We start from the raw sequence: 18,176 nt of genomic DNA on the forward strand, positions 1-18,176 counted from the left end.
ATTCGGGAATACTGTCATACATATACATACTTATACATAGCTTCATCGTGACTTTGTATTATAATGTTTAACGTGGAAATACTTACTTACTCAACTAAGATACATATCACTAATACTCTTCCTGAAACATTAATGATGATTTTTACATATTACTGTAAATAATATCAAACATTTTGAAGATCAGATTGATGATTGAAATTATTAATGTTATTTAATAAGCTACAGATATATTCACTAATACTACACACATACACTTGAAACTTGTAAGTACAAGTTTTAGTCGCTCATACTAACAGTAAACACACTCCGATAACAATTTAACTCGGAGAGGCGCGCTTTTGTAGCGGAAAAGATCTATACCAAGTTCAAGACTTTTTTGAAACTATATTTTATTAATATAAGGAATACTAAAACGAATATAATTTAGTAAACTGAATTGCATTATCAGCAGCACTAAAGGTGTTTGCAAAATATCTAGATTGGTTTGAAATTCAGCTGCAATTTCAAATAAATGATTTTAAAAAAAAGCTGTTTTAAATGATGTTAAATTTAACTAGAACACTAATCCGTTGATAACAGTTTAATTGATTAAAGTTTTATATTAACCTTCTGTTTACCATATTATACATTACTTACTGTTAGCTATATACTGTGACAATTTATAATTTATTACAAATATAACCTACAATTATATGATAGATGAAAAGAGCAGTTTTCATTTAGAATAAATCTTATCTACACTCTTTCCGTGCTCCGAATCATATATAGGTTTTACCATATTCGCAGTAACGATCATGTGCCCAGCGGCGTGTGATCGTAAAAACGTGACACAAATATGGCGCATTTCATCATTGAAAACACTCACTCTACTATCGACTCGTGGCTAGTAAACAAAAGCTTCCGATAGATGCGCCCGCGCAACCGCCTTGCCGTTTTAAGACACGCGCGTGAAACGAGAAAATCGCCGGCAAAAATAACACCGCATCTCCTTTTCACCGAACGACACGCTATAAGAGAGGGACCGGTATATGCGATTATAAACCCTACTAGTACGTAAAAGCTTGGCGTTTAGAAGGAAAATCGTTTAGAGAGTTTTGGTCTCTATATTTGGTGTGGTGACGTCAGGAAACGCCTCACGCGCAGTCTGATCCCAGCACCCGCTCTGGACGGTGCCACCTACACCCATGTGACAACCTACCTTTGGATAAACCTAACTAAAATAATATTCGTTATTAAAAAAGTGCTGACGGGTCACAGATAACAAACAAAACGTTAATTTTTGGCGCGAAGTGTCAAACGTAATTTTTAGGATTGCGTTTATAATCAATATTCACTGAGGTAAGTCTTAAAAATATACTTTTAAAATAGAAATTAATTTATTTAGAAATGTATTTATATCAAATTAATTAGTTAACAGTATAATTTACAGAAATCCATATTTTTTGTTTGAACCAGTGGGATTTTTTATTTTACAATCAATAAGTTAATGAACAGAAATTTAATTGGATTATCTTTTCTATTCTATTCTTTAATTATTAAACTATTCTTTTTTCTAAAAAATATTTAATTAGTACTGTATGTATATTTAATAATCCTTAGTATACAATAATTGCATTAATCCTATAAAATTATACAAATTAATAAAATTGTTATTTTTTTTATATTTTAACATGTGTCAAAAAATACAATTTGAATTAAAGACTATTTAAATGTCAAATTTGACATTGTATCTTTCAACGCGTGCCGCGGTCACAGCCCGCGAGGTTACGTCCAACACTCAAAAATAAACAAGACGGATGTTGTAACAAGAAATTAAAAAAAATATATTTCCCAAACTGAATAGACTGCGAACGCTTTCCGCTCTGAAAACTTTGTCGCAATTATTCCATTGTAGTGAGTTTGCACGCAACGACAACAATTTCGAAAATTAGTTTTTAATACTTCTTCCACAACGATAACAGTTATGTCAGGAAATTAATAAAACCCGTTTAAATCTTTTCTATAAATGACTGTTTTGAGTTTTCCTCTACAATCGTACATGTATTAATACAACTATGTATGTATTAAATATATAATAGTTTTAAGTTAAATCTCATTAATGTATGTTGATATGTGTCTTAGAAATTCGAAATATAAAAAATATACATAGCATTATTAATTATATGTAGTTTTAGTTGTATATTTAGTTTTATTTTTTTTATTATTACGACAGTCTCACATAAGGTAATGTGAATTAGAAGCAATATCGAGATGAATTCAATACGTAAAACCTAAATACCTGCCTGAAAAACGATACTGAAATTAAAATAAATAAACCTTGTAATTTCATGATAGGTACAATGTGAGATTTGAACACAAATGTTTCTTCAATGAGCTTTTAAATGTAATATTTTGAAACAAAAGACATAGAAAAGTAAGTATTGCATAATGCATATACGTTATACAACATAACCGGAATGTAACAAATATTCGAAAAAACTAAAAACAATAGCAGATTGTTCTGTAACGTTACTGGAAAAATCAGTTGCATTCTTTGAACTTGTCCATTGTAGTTTACAAGTCAACCTTGCCTAGTGTATTCAAGCGAAGACAATGTCATAGCCAATGGAAGGTACATATGTTACCTGATTACATGTTCAGTATGTAATAATAATATTTATTCGCTGAAGGCCGGTGCGGAGTAATCAGCGCAGGTTACATCCGCAAATGAATAATATTCCTCTAAGTTTATAATAACATTGTACTTCATGCTATTGTTAGAAACTCGCATTGAATTTGACAATTATTGAAAATGACAGCCAGCTTTCGTTATTTTCTTATCTTTAAAAATCGAATTAGTTTTTTTTCTTAAAAGAATGCATAGAATAAACATACAGATTCGAGTTTTGTCATTAAAATTATATTTTGTTTTATTTCGCCCTGGTTAGCACGTTGTTTATTCTGTTGGTCAATATTAATGCGAAGGGTTGACAGCTGCAGCGGCGCGATAATTCATTACAAAGAACATTTATGTCTTAGTTATTATAAATGAATAGGGGTTTAATTCACTCGATACACATAAAACGGTCGCAAGTGGAAATAAATGCTGGGGACACGTGTTTTAGTTGACGTCAAAAATTATTTATATTTCTTGCGACGCCGAGCGTACTTTGTTTATTCGCTAAATAAACGTTTCAAGTTTATTACTAGACTAATTGGCGCCGATGACTTTGTACTTCCTTAGTACGTACATTTTCATATCAGCTTAAGCGGCAGAGTTATTTTCTTTAAAATTTTTAAAATTAAATTGTGAATATTTCCTAATGAAAATAATTAAAAACTTCGATCATGGATTGAATTATTCGCGTTCCTTTTTACAATACGCGAGGAATGGAGATTAGATGATAATTATTACTTAAATGAAATTGAAACCTATTGCGAAAACGTCTTACATTGACCAAGGACTATTAAAATCAAAACCAAATCTGTTAATGTTATGTTGGTCAGCAAGACAGAACTTGTTGTATATCTTGCCGCTCTTGATTGATTGATTATGTAGAGTCTTCTACTGATACTGAATTTAATGGAATTTTGTTTCCTTTGATTCGTTTACACATTTTGTAAGCGATTTCCGTGTTTATTTTATTCTGAACTTCGTCAAAACTATATCTAAAGCTGCATAAACAGCATCTATGGCATACATTATTTAAATTCTCCTAAAATTTTTAACTTATATAAGGCCTTTTCTTCTTTAATGTAATATACAAGCAATTAAAAATTAATACGTGTTGTGCATCCTTATTCGCAAAATTACTAATATTAATAAAACAACAGTGTAAAGTATTTTCCTATTCAATAAAGTTATAACTCTCGTTACATATTTGTACGTAATGTTTATTACTCTATGTGATATAATATTAATCCCTCCGCCAGTAACTCTTGCAGATTTATCATTTAATGCTAAAATATAATTATAAATGTGAACACAAATCAATTTCATTGCGTCCATAATCTCGAGAGCATTGTTGAAAGCGTTCCGCCATCGACGTGTATCGGGTCAATCATAATATAAACAGAGTGCGTTCACTCGCCTAATTATACCCCGAATCGATCTAAATTTAGCTAAAACTGGGTCAAACGCTTGAATACCTGCGAGCATAAGTTATTTACACTATAAGAAATAGATTGTTCAAAATTAGAAGAAAAAATTAATCGATTTTCATTATGGACTAATTAACTTTCTACCCAATATACCATCACTGTGTATTGCTGGGTTCTGGTTTGGGGGATAAGTGAGCCAGTGTACAAGCAGAAGAGATATAATATCTGTGATCCCATGGTTAGCGGCGCATTTTATTATAGTTCCAGTGTTTAAAACAGTCCTCCTCACTTTCTCAAAAAAAATAATAACGTGCGCGCAAAACAAAAAAAAATGTAATTTATTTTCTTTCTCTAAATTTTTTGCAACTGTTTTAATTCCTCGACTTTTGACGCTGTGACGCAATTCGGAATATAAGCAAATCATGTCTGCTTTTGTTCCTATGAGAGCCAGAAATACGCGTGTGACGTCAGAACTGTGGATATTGCGGTCTCGGGGCATCGCGAGAGACTCCCCGTGGCGGCCTGTACTCGGACACACATCGACTAGCTCTCGTCATCGATACAACTTTGAATACATTCATTGGTATAACTTAAATAAGACGTAGATGTTGATCTTGTCACCCCTGAGTATCTGTTGCTGGAGTAATTGACTCATTTATAATATTTTAACTGAAACAATGACCTAACGCCGAAATTTTACATCCAAATAATATATCCGTCTCCTAATTATGTACCATAACAGCTTTACGCTATCTTTTATGTGATTTGTTTAACAAAGCATAATTTTCTCCAATATTTTCGTCCACAAATGGTGAAATATTATGTAGTTCCTAACCATCGGGTCGGATCATTTGGTCGTATGCCAAGCGACGCGTGCGCAGCGAGCTAACGACCTCTACGTCTTCCTCCTCTCCCGATATGGAGATCCCGACTTCCCTCGAAAAGGCCAAGGTTGGCTTTCCCTTCGCTTTGTGCACATCAAAACAAAGAGATGATGAATCTGTGTAATTATGTCTGATCTATATTATATTTGGAAATACTTCTTTCTCCTTTTGTTTCAATCTCAAATACACCCAAAGGTGAAACTTACTAATATTTAAAAATAGGTATGAAATTCTACAACGCAAATATTATTGATGACTTGTTGATAATTTAGTTGTTCATTGTAGCACGTGGTATTAAGTGATATATTTAGGCATTAGTTGGATAATCATGATTTGTAACTCATATAAAAAAGCTATCATCAAAGGAACACATATTTCTTAAGGAGAAGTATTGCTTATTGATATAGAGTTTCATACGATACATATAGTTGCTGCTTGGAATATATCATATACAATTTAGTATTATATATATTATTATAACATGGATAGATGTATTAAATTTGTTTTTTTTTAAAGTGCTGTAATATCGAAATGGGGCACAATCCTGTAATGATATGTATACAGTGTGGCATTAAATAAATAAATAAATAAATAAATATAAATTTCCTGGCGATTTCATACTTGTCCGTAGATATAGTAGTGGTTTAAGCTAACAACAACCGATACACACATATCATATGCGGCACGTATGTTGACATTATGGCGAGAACGATTTCTGAAGTATTGGTTCTATTTTACTAATCTCTGCAGTTGAGAGACAATGTCCCAGCTGACTGATAAACCACGCACAGCTTCAACTATAAAACATAGACTTGAGAAAAAAAAACATTTAATTTATTCTTAAGATTCAGAAAAAACTCATTTGAATTCCATTGCAAGAAATTTGGGATGGAATAGGGAATTCCCCAAGTATTCATAATATGACATTTTTTTTAAAACAATGAGGCTCGTTCTCGTTACTATAACACCTTATTAATATATTAGGGCGCAAAGTGACAGGTGCCAGTAAATATAATGTAATACATAATCACCTAATCTTGGCGTTGAAACATTTGTATGAGAGAAATTTCTGGACGTTTGTTAATTTTGTTCTCATTCCAAACTAGTTCAAATTACTGTTGGACAAATTAAGATGTTCATAGAAGCGTTTATTTAAAACTAAGAAACTAATCCGCAATTATGAAATGTGTCTGGTAATCTGGTTAGCTACAGTAATTAGCGAAATATCTTAAACCGTTACAACAACGGAACTAAGAGTTAAAAGCTATAAAAATTAAGCTTTAAGAAGTGCTTCATAAAATAAAAACGGTTTTTCCAAACTGGGCAATGTTGACATAACTATTAGCTAAGCCACGCCTACACAAAGAGGCTTCGCATCTGGAGAAAAACATAACTTAACCATAGACCTCAATCGTGTTTATTAATGGCTTATGTGATTACTTATTTGCTTATGGCAATGTTTGCCTGAAATCTCTTGTGGATTGACGATGACCACGCAATGGGCAAATAGTAAACGCATTCAAGTCAACTTGAGTTGAAGTGATTACTACATAAACAAATTAAATTCAATTTGTAACGTGGGCCCCAGTTTATAAGCGCAAGAAATAGATGTTATACAATACAACATACGGTTTCCTCGAGATTATCTTTACGAAGTTATCTATGTTTCCATGTGACATTTTTTTTATTAAAACCGTAAAAGAAATCGTCACACTCCCGTTACAATGCGTGTTATCTGCGCGTGCTAATGGCGTCGCGTGCGCGTGCGCAACCGTTACCAGCACCGAGATGAATATTTACCGACCATTGTGATTTACTCCGGGAAACGTTGAAAACATAAATTACACATATCATTATTATGTAGAAGAGTAAATAGCGTAAATGAATAAGAGCAATATGGTGGAGTCCATTGCCATATATTTAAAAGGTCGATCGATGTTGCATACATTTTTTTATAATATTTTATCTCGTATGCTTACATTCAGGCTTAAAATTTCATTTAATTCGATTCAGTGGTCTGGCCGTGACAGACCATAAGATATAGTGCTACTTTCGCATTTATGATATCAGTATACAATCAGCGAGAAAATTAATAGATACTCTTTTCGACCAATTAAAATCCCACTTATTAACGTGTAATATGGGTTTGATTGGACGTTGAGACGCGTTGGTTAATTTTATATAATATTATAAAGAGAAAATTGTCTGCAAGTAGAGGTAATATCCAGAACTAATGATCCAATTCTAAAGAAAATCACCACTAGAAAGTACATTATTTCTCAGTACAGGGAATAAATAATATTCATATCATATCATTTTCTTTATTTGATTTGAATGAATGATCTGATAAGAGAACGTCAACATAATCAAACATATACTAGTGCGGTGTGTAATATATGTAGGCATATAATGAATAATTTTGATTTAAAATAATCGATAAATAATTATAATTTTCAGGTTTTAAAAAGTAATGTACGCACAGTACAAAAAAAGCGATATTTTTGTCAATTGAAATATAAAGCTTATATGTTTTATGATTACAAATATAATCTAAAGGTGTTTTTTTATGTAAGAGATACGCTTATTATTTTCATTAAATGATATTAATTCGTACGACCCACCTGGCTTGGAGCCAAGCTGAGGTGCCCTTTGTTTCTAGTGCACCTGCTGTACTTAATTAAGATACTCTTAACACTATACGTTTAATTACGTAACGAAAAACACGAGCAGATAAAGAAGTCAATGTTTTATACTATCTTAGGTATTGTGAACTTGTATGGAAAATTGCAAGCTAATCGAAGGCTCTGCTTTGATATTTCAGCAAGATTGGACCTACAGAGTTAGCTTATAAATATGATTTTCTTATCAGCTGTTCTGTTTTATAAGAACGCACTTCTTGTCTCAATCGTAAAATGTTAGAAATCAACTAACGGTGATATGCTATTTTGAAGCTTGTAGTCTTTAAATGTTAAAAGTATGATACTGAAAGTCGCATAACACTTTCTGATACTTGACGATCACACAGAACAGATCTACTTCTCCTATAAATGTTAAACATCAAATTTATCTACATGCACTAAACTTGAAGCATTTCATTTACAATCATATTTGTCTAATGACAATTTATTTCCATTTAGCCCGAGACATCTCAATTGCTTCTATTTTCCTCATTTACCTACAGTCACGATTTCCTTATTTGCGAATGTCTCTAAAAGCTAACTTCAAACTTCAGGCTTGTCAACTTAAACTACATGAATTGTAAACATATGTAATTAGATTCCATTAATAAAATTCTAGCCTAAAGTAAATTATACTTGCCGGTACTTTTATATTCGACTAATTCAAGAAGTCTCTTTTTCCGCTCCACTCTTATTTAATCCGTTGTATATACAAACGATATTTTGCATCGGAGCTAATGATCTAACATCTAATGTTAGTGCTCGGGCGCATTGTACGCGTCTATTTGTGGACTAGTCGACGGCGCGCCCGGCGACGCGCCCGGTGACCTGCCAAAAATGTGGCCCACTGATCTTCTAAGAGGAATCGACACCTCTCGTACATTTTTTCTATTTCCGCTTGTCGATACCTGTCAGGTGAAATAGTGCAACACTACGTACTACACGAACTCGAACCAAAATTACGATAGAACTTTTTTCTAAAAAATTTAGTGCAGTGAAATCCTGGGTTTGTTTCGCAGCTGAAAAGGAACTTACTATTAATCTTAATTAAACTAAGAAAAATTTAAAGACTTATTTCACTTTAGTAGCAATGGGGAGATCTGTCGGTTGTACGTGCGATTCCTCCGATTACTAGTTAAACAGTAAATACAAAGTCTGTAAAAATGTCCGGCACATACAAAAATTACGGTCGCGCTAAGAAGATCAGAATAATGTAAAAAATTATTAATATCCTCGAGTTTGGAATCAAGATTTTCCTTATGATCGTCGTGTTCTATTGGCAATTTTGGTCTATAATAAATTGTATATATCTTAAACGTATGAACACTTATACCATGAGACTTAAAATATAAGCTCATAAAAGACAACAATGAATAAAAACTTAAATGCCAACTCGTGATGCTGCTAAATTAATTTGACCCGAATCATTAATTTCTGGACACCAACTATCATTTAGGTTTATCTTAACGTGTTCGGTACACATAGTGCGAGCTATAAAGATAATGGAGTCTCGTCTGTATTCGTCTTCATGGAATTTTAATGTTAAACGATAAAATTAAAAAGTCGTTTAAAGGTCTTCGTCAAAATAGCAACAGTAAACAAAAAGTTTCTTGGTATTCGTCTCATGCCCATAAGTCTGACACGGTGGAGGATGTGAGGATGACTCTTGTTTTTATTACACGGCTGAGAAATGTGTGTCTGTACAAAATTGGAAGATCGCCCTTCGCGAATACACGAATGCAGCTGAACTATGCAAGAATGACTCATTCGTATATATTTGGCGATACGAAAAAAACTTATACAGATCGGAATGGAAACGATATGTCAGATAACCGTATCGGTGAATTTAATGGGCCTGCGGTTAATGATCATATCGTATCGATTAATTTCTTGAAAATAAAATACATGGCGAAATATTTGAAATCCAGTTTTCTTACTTTAGTTTTAATTTGTTTTATTTTAAAAACATATAAATATTTTTTATGGATGAGTTAAATTTCTTAAGGGACGTTTAAAACCCGATACCGATACTGACGAGAATAACTTTCAAGTTCAAGAGAAAACGATATCGGTAAATGATCTCACCAATAATATCGGAAACCGAGGCAGTAAAAATCATTTTTATTTTCCATGAATTAATTCGCATCGATCGTAAAAGTTTACAACTACGATATCGTAGTGTATAATATATTAGCGGCTTCAAGGCCTGGATCTAAGTGGGAACGTATTTACGGCTTGTTATGAAGACGAACTCCCACACGACTACTGAAAAGAATTTAGTTGAGCATCTGAGGCGCCGACTGACACTAATAATGTATTAAACTCTGATTTCGTAATTATTATGTAACTAAAGCTTTGTTATGTCACATCTGTCATTTCTTTATAGTAAATACACAAAAAATTTTTTTAAGTCGTCCGAAATTAGTGCAGATGCCTCATTATTATGCCGGTTATTAAAATTATATTTGAATTACTCTTCAAAATAACTTTATGTCACAGTGACCACCGTCATCATCGTTAATTTAAAAGACTTTTTTTTAAATTTTTTTTTTGCCAGTCTAAACGTTCAACCCTGTTGAACTCCAACTATGTACTTTAATCAAATTAACTAAAGTAATGAATACTGAAAGTATTCTGTACATCTATATACTAAATTATTTTAACTTTTACGTCAAAATCAAAATGTGCTTTGTTCAAGTTGGGCCTAATAAGCCTTATTAACAAAATTAATTTAAAGTTTACGTCTTCACCTTTTAATTTTATCGGATAAAAACACTATTCATGTATCAATGTCTAACTAACATTACTTACCTGGCAAATCCAAGAACATTTGAGGAATTTTATTATACTAGTGAACATCTTGCCTTACCCATACATCTTGTCTAAACTTGTCAAAAAATCGTTATGTTTGCGTGAATCATCCAAAGAGAAATGCTAGAGAGAAATAGAACTGTCAAATTCAAGGGCGACCTCGGTGTGATGTGACAAGGCCTTTTCCACTGCGTTTAGTTTTTCTCTACGAGCTAATATTATACCGCATCGGATGTCAGACGTCTGTCACGGGCCTGGTGTAACACTTTACGAATATAACCTTTTGAGTTGCCCAACCTGTACAGATGAAACAGGTTAAACGCAGCTGTAGACTAAACGAACTGTTAGCTTTATTTTAGACAACTTGTATTTTACGTGTACAGAAAAAGACTCATAAGTACAGCTTACAATTAATTTTATTTATGATGGTTCTATTTCATTTTGAAGTGTCTTCTATCATTTCGTGTAAACCTTTTCTTCAAACGTTTTAATTAACAGTGTAAGAATTGTATAACCAATTATTTTTACGTCCGAGTTGTCGACCATGGTTAGCTCGCGTTTTAGGGTATTGGTTGTCATGTGTTAAGCAAAAAAGTTACCTATGCCCTATTTTGGACTTCAAGTTCACTTCATACCAAATTTTGTCAAATTCGCTTATTGATTTGGTCATGAAATAGCGCAGACAATCAAACAGAGTTACTTTCAAATTTATAATTTAACTTTGCCTCTTCGTAAATTCAAATCGTTTATAAAAAATACATTGGTAAAAATGATATGTTAATTTTAATAATTGTATTAAACTAACATGACTTTGTATTTTTTTAATGCTGAAAAAGAGTAACTACTGAGTTTCTTGCTGGTTCTTCTCAGTAGAATCTACTTTCCGAACCGGTGGTAGCTTCACTTAATTATTAATTGACGATTCAAAAGGGCTTGTAAAAGCCCACTTGAATAAAGATTATTTTGATTTTTGACTAGAGATTATATCATTATACTAAAATGCATCGGTCGACGAAGCGCCAGCTTCTGAACCTCTGATCATAAAATCACTTGTTTATTTAATCATTCTAATATCCTTTTTTATCTTAATAATTGTGAACAATCATAGCTGTATGAGTATTTTTATGCACAATGTCTATTTTAATATCGTGTGATATTACATCTTGACATCTGATACCGGTGATGCCTTTTGTCTGAGCTGGTACCACCCACTTACGACATAGTTCAAACAATACTGTGTATCGTTTTGTTTCATAATGAACTGGGAGAATAATGAACAATATTTTAAATTAACATGGTTATGTTTATTATTAAAGTTATTAATTTCGGGATATTTACCATGTATTTTTTTATTTTTGTTCGGTGGAGCCCGATATTTCAACATTATCTACGAATGTCTTGTTCACGAGAGTTCAGTCCGAAATTACTTATTTAAACTTATACTTTAATATAACTTTAATAATATTGAACAAATTATAATTAAAATAAATTTTAAAAATATTATTATGGACTTCATATTTTCTACCTTTTCCGGCTTCAAAATTCTGAACTCTTGTACCTATAATCGCAGCTATATCGGATCATTTAGACCATCTTCCGCTCATCGAAAGACCCCACTTTTGACTTTTGACTTTTGTGAAGAAAGCTGAGAATTTTTAAATGACAACAGCAGTATCTATGTATTGGTAGTTTATATCAAGTCTGTAATTTTTGAAGGCTTACGTAAACACAAAGCTTACATTCTGTGGAATTCTTAATAAATTTAATTTAACATACCGTATCCGAGCTACTCTGTGAGATACTTAAAACTCGACTCGGAACACAATCGTGAAATGTCAAGAAGTGACGACATAGACTCTAATAATCCTAATGTTTAAAGGATATACATCGCAATAAAATACAAACTTAAGTCGGTTTTTAACATTTCACGAATTACAAAAGATAGATAGATAATTCTTGGAGAACTGTATTAGCGAATTCATGTGGAAGGTTTGCTTTGTAAGTTCATGTAACCAAATGACTTTAACTTTTAAAATCGCTACATAGTACAAAACAAAGTCATTTTCTCTGTCCCTATGTAGGGACATGAGGGCAGTTTTAAAGATTTAAGCATACAAAGGGTTGTATGCTTAAATCTTTAAAACTGCGCAACAGATTTTGATGTGGTTTTAAAATAAATAGATTGAATCGAAAGGAAGGTTTTAGTATATAATACATAAACTTTATAGTAAAGAAACGCTGATAACTTAAGAAATTTGTAAGCAAATTCTGTAGTATATTTAGTATCAGTATTGCAACCGAAGTCGGGTCGTATCGCTAGTTTCACTAATAATAATTATCTGTTGTCACAGGAGGCCGTGCACAGCAGCGGTGGGAAGGTGAACAGCAGCCGGCACGTGGAGGAGATCGACATCGAGCAGTGCTGGGACGAGCGCGTGTTGCGCAAGCTCGTGAGTACTCCACACCTCGAACTGTAGCTCGACTTGATCAAAGGAGAAACACTGAACACTTATGACCAAAGAAACAAAAAATTCAGACAACGACCGCTGAATTTACACGAGTTTAAGTTTTATACCCAAGTCAAATCATGCTCGTCGGTGAACGAAAACGTCGTTGACTTACACGTAACAGCAACGAAGAAATGTAAGAATAACCATTAAAATTACATCCTAACATTAGCGAAGGCCTCTGCCCATCTGTGGGATAGGTATTGACTGATGCCTCACTGGTAAGGAAGGGTTTTTTTACCGTCTACCTCGATGTAAATAACCTGGGGAACCCTTCTGTATCAAGTGTAGTCCATAATCACCAATGGAATGAAGACGGCAGAGATGAAGAAAGTTGTTTGTATTAAAGCGTTGATAACAAACAAACTTTAACTAGGTTAACTCAATAAGTAAGATATAAACAACAGCAGCATTGTTCCGAGATAGCTTACTTGATGGAAATCTGGATGGAACTTAATTACCAAGACGTGAAATATATAAAATGGTAGGAGAGAGCCTAATTATAAAAATATTCACAAGTGCAATGTTAGATTTTCAAACGCACGAAGCAAAACAAATAGAACAATTAATTTGATATTCACTGTTACAGAAGCTTAATGGACTTGTTACAAGATTCCGTCTGAGCTTGAACGTATCCGCAGTTATTCGTACGATAAAAATACTTTCATCCGTTCTGTTGTGAATGTTATAAAGACCAATGTTAATACAGTAACAGCCTGTAAATGTCCCACAGCTAGGCTAAGGCATTAAGGAGAAGTTTTGGAACATATTCCACCACGCTGTTCCAATGTTTGTTGGTGGAATACGCATGTGGCAGAATTTCGATGAAATTGGACACATGCAGGTTTCCCCACGATGTTTTCCTTCACTGCCGAGCACGAGAAGAATTATATATAGTGGTGCTTGCCTGGGTTTGAACCCAAAATCATCGTTCTAACCACTGGGCAATCTCTGTTCAATACAACTCTGCCTGTAATTACAAACGACCTAAGTTGGACCGTCAGAAATTAGCGACGAATGACTGCGCAGATGTAGGTAATTTTTAGATATAAACAAGGTGCACCATTGCGCCGGTGACTTAGATTACAGATGCGGTAAACATATTGCGCGGTTACAATTACACACATTGTTGATTATTTATTGTTACTTTTGTTGTTTTTCATGCGCAAATGTGTAAAGAGACTTCAGACTGTTTGCACCTTGCGCATTTGTGCAAACAATATCGTGTAAACAAATAAAAATAATCCCTTTTAAATTAAAGTAGGCGTTAAAAACCAGTCCGCTCGCTCAACAAAAAAGCGGTAACAATTGACGGATATAAATGAAATATTAGTCTATAACGATCTACAGATATATTTTTCACGCCTAATTCTAAATTATATTAACTTACACGTGATAAAGATATATTATATAAGACATATAAGCTGTTTGCTGAAAATCGTACCGATTACGCGTGGATAGACCCAGTAACTTTCTTTATCGAACGCCGAATCATAAGGCGGTGAAACCTCTCACGAAACACAAGTCATCGTGACTGACAATAACTATGATTTATTGCGAGACACGACGGAGCTTTATTTATTCTATAATGACATATTGTTTGCTTTTTTATTCAGCGTAATCGTTGCCCGTGACTTTTTACACTCAATTATTAAACTTTCTTCTTATTTATTGCAACAGATATTTTTAATTAAATCTTATACATTTTTTTAATTACTAATTTTCAATAATTTCATGGTAATTTTACCGTATTTTTTTTATTTTTATTTGATTTGATTTTTCTACATTATCTACGAATGTCTCGTTCTCGTGAACAAGTTTAATAACTGTAAGAAAGAATGTTTTCATTAATGTTTGAAAGTAGAAATCTGTTAGAACCTGAAGTTGTTACCGTTTAAGTAATTTGACGCTGTATTATTTAATTATGCCAGCGTGTGACTCGCGGGGCTGTCACTCTTACGACGGATTACGCTCATGATAGACACTCTATTGATTAAATCAATTAAATGATATCACTTTAGAAACATCTCATTCGACCACACTTCAAGTATTAAAGTATAATAATTAAAAAGGAGCCATGTGTTTGAGTGGAACAAAGACGCAAAGGTTTCACACCTTTTGTAATTTGCTAATTCTAAATTATATTTTAACACAAGGAAATTACTGGTTATATTAAAAAAAAAAAGGTTATTGAATGGCGATAAATAAAGAGGTTTTAAGAGATGCGATAAATAATCAATCCGGGGAAACAAAAGATAAAACTGTAAAAAAATATTACACAAAAATTGTAATTGAAATTTTATAAAATCACCACATACCTATTTTATATAAATAATAATCTATAATTAGATATTATTTACTTTTAATATTTGTCACTCAACTTTATGAGTTTAATATTATATTTTATCTGTATTTCCAAAGTAACGGTGAATAATGCAATGTTTGTATTTTAAGTTAAACTAACGTTAATAATACATTACGAATGGCTATAACAAAGCACATTCAGGTCATTGTGAGTTCCGGTTACCGGTGCTGACCACTTCCGGTTGTGACTGGGGGGGACGGATTATTGCGAGAACCGTACAGATTGATGCACAAGTTACAATTGTTACCGTTATTTTAATACACGGCAACTTATATAGTTTTAAGAGCAAATTCGTTAATAATATTCTTAATTACTTCTAAACTATAAAATATTACTTAGTGCCTGTAACTTAAGTTACAAGTTGATATTATGATTAACGAATAAGTCATACCTACTTAAAACTTTTTAGTGCCTAGTTATTCCAGTAACCCGTTCGGATTTAGATTATTAAATCGTAAATTAGTATTCTTCGATCCGATGCAGAAATCTTACATGATCTTCCTAACTGATATTTTCACTGAAAACTTTGAGGTCAACAGTGTAATAAGCTGTTGCACATAAGATAACTGAAAAACATTAGAATTCTTGAATTGAGACGTATTTATAATTTACAAATAATAAATTAGAATAATTAACACGCAAAGCCGCGGGCGATATTAGCTTTAAGAGAAATTCGCTGCAAATACGAAAAGAAATCACATCTCGTTATGTTCCATTACCATAAAGCGCTAACCGCTCGCTGTACCGTGTGGTCACTGTACACATGAGCCGGCGAGCGCGACGCTAGTTTAACGCGGTTGTAACACGCTTGTTTTATAATATTCCTTAATTGCATATTGTAATTATCATTATCAAAGTGTTAAAAAAACAGCAATTAATTATTTATATATTAGATAACTTTATTATAATTTATATTACATAAAAAGTGTGTGAAAAATAGTAATAAGTTATTTTTTTAAGAAAGGTAACATCCTAACAAAATGCTTGGTACGTCGCGCGTAAGTAGATATGTTTGTAATTGTAAAATTTACATATTTAATAAGTAGGTATTTGGTAACGGTGTTACGTGAACGTCTATACTGCTAATTATTAAATACTCGGAGTTGTTAACAACCGGTAAATATTATACTGCAGATGTTGGTTCAGTGGTCACGTTATGAGACTATACATATTGTGGGCCTAAATATAATTCCTGAGTCGGACTTTTAAAATGTATTAGATTTATCTTTCAGTAGGTGTCAGGAGTTTGTAAAATATATAACATATAGATAATTATCGCTTTTGGACGGTCGTAAAAACCGAATTAATATACACACATAAAATTTGCTTATTTAGTATTAAGATCGGTTTAATCTTTCAATACATTATATTTTTTTTAATTGTTTCGATTAAGAAGTTATGAAATGTCTTGACTGTACGAAGACGGAACAGATCCCTTTTTTTGCATTAGGTAAACGTTTTACCTTCAAATAAGTTAGGTAAGTCTAACTTATACAAATAAAACTTGGTAAGCTTTTTTGATACAATTACAGTTATATATATGTATATAGACCGTACAGGTAATTGCGCACAGCGCAGCACCGACCAATCATATTTTCATATTTAAAAAAAAATAGTGAGTAAAAGTAAACATATATCCATGAACTTAATATTTATATGAATATTTAAGATACCTTAAAATAAAGGAAAAAAAGCAAGTCCATATAAATATGTCGGTAAAATTTGGGTTAAACGAGTAACGGGAAACACTTATCGTTATGAAAAAACTTACAGAGGTCAAAAAAACAGTTTACGATATACTGGCTAATTACGTACCGAGTTGAAATTAATAACGTTTAAGTAACATTAATGAATTAAATTTAATTTATATTAAACAAGTGTCTTTATAACATTTATTATATTACAAATTGTGTACCTTATATTTATAAATGTTTTAGTTGGACGAGTGCACTGACTACGAGCAACGTCGCCGCCTGCGCGCTCGCATCCGCACACTAATGGCTGAACAAGAAGGTTTGGAATTGCAATAAACACAAGAAAACGTTTCTTAGGATTGTCACATAGCATCAAATCATCTACAAATAATATTGTTTCTTCCGTAGCATGTGCGAGCGCCGTGACCGAGGCGTTAGCAGCTGCTGGAGAGACGGTAGAAACAGAGGAGCAGTCCGGAGAACGCGGTGAGTCTCTTCTTCTACCGCTGCTGCAGGGTCTCCTGCAAGGAGGTGGGCAGCGACTGCTGGCTGGCCTCGGAGCGGCCTCTCATGACGTGGTGGCCGACGTGCGCCGCTCGCTGCAGCGCCTGCGTGTCGCGCTCGCCCCACCCAATGACCATCCTCAAGCTCGAGCCCTACTCGCACTAGCCGACAGACTAGAGGATGCTCTCGATGCCGCAGATAGACTCGATGGCTGTAAACGCAAACCGAGACGACGCAGCCGAACTTCCAGGCACACTGTTGGTGTGACGCGAGAGGAGCTCGAGGAAGCGAGACGGATGGTCGACCGAGACCAATTGTTACCGGAGGCAGTGAAACCTATAACTCCACCGACATCGTCCACGGTGTCGACCGCCCCGAGTATTGAGGAACCTTCGACGCCTGAGAGGAAACTCAGTCTTGATAACCAAGTCTGTTATCATGACGCTATTGAATCACGACAAAAAGATCCTCCACAGGCGCATAATGTTAGCTACGATGTTACACCAAAAATAAATAGAAATGCTTGTGTTGTAGAAAGACGAGCTCCGCAATCCAAAAAACCAGACTTTTTTAGACATTCTATAGCTGATACGACGCAACAAGAGCTTCCTAAAAGCGCTAATCGCTGGCACACGGACAACAAAAATAGCATT

General features: G+C 33.5%; 1 protein-coding gene across 4 annotated transcripts in view; it reads left to right on the forward strand.

Moving 5' to 3' along the window:
• The window catches only part of LOC124534054 (titin), a 78,151-nt gene that overhangs the window by 53,472 nt on the left and 6,503 nt on the right, over window positions 1-18,176 (forward strand). For all 4 annotated transcript variants that reach the window (XR_006966717.1, XM_047109712.1, XM_047109713.1 and 1 more), the window contains 3 exons: window positions 12,805-12,903; window positions 17,263-17,338; window positions 17,428-17,505. Coding sequence is in view for 3 of the 4 variants with exons in the window: in XM_047109712.1 (XP_046965668.1) it covers window positions 12,805-12,903; window positions 17,263-17,338; window positions 17,428-17,505 (253 nt within the window). In the remaining variant the exon portion in view is untranslated. The remainder of the gene's footprint in view (window positions 1-12,804; window positions 12,904-17,262; window positions 17,339-17,427; window positions 17,506-18,176) is intronic.

This window comes from Vanessa cardui, chromosome 12 (genome assembly GCF_905220365.1).
Source record: "Vanessa cardui chromosome 12, ilVanCard2.1, whole genome shotgun sequence".
NCBI lineage: Eukaryota > Metazoa > Arthropoda > Insecta > Lepidoptera > Nymphalidae > Vanessa > Vanessa cardui.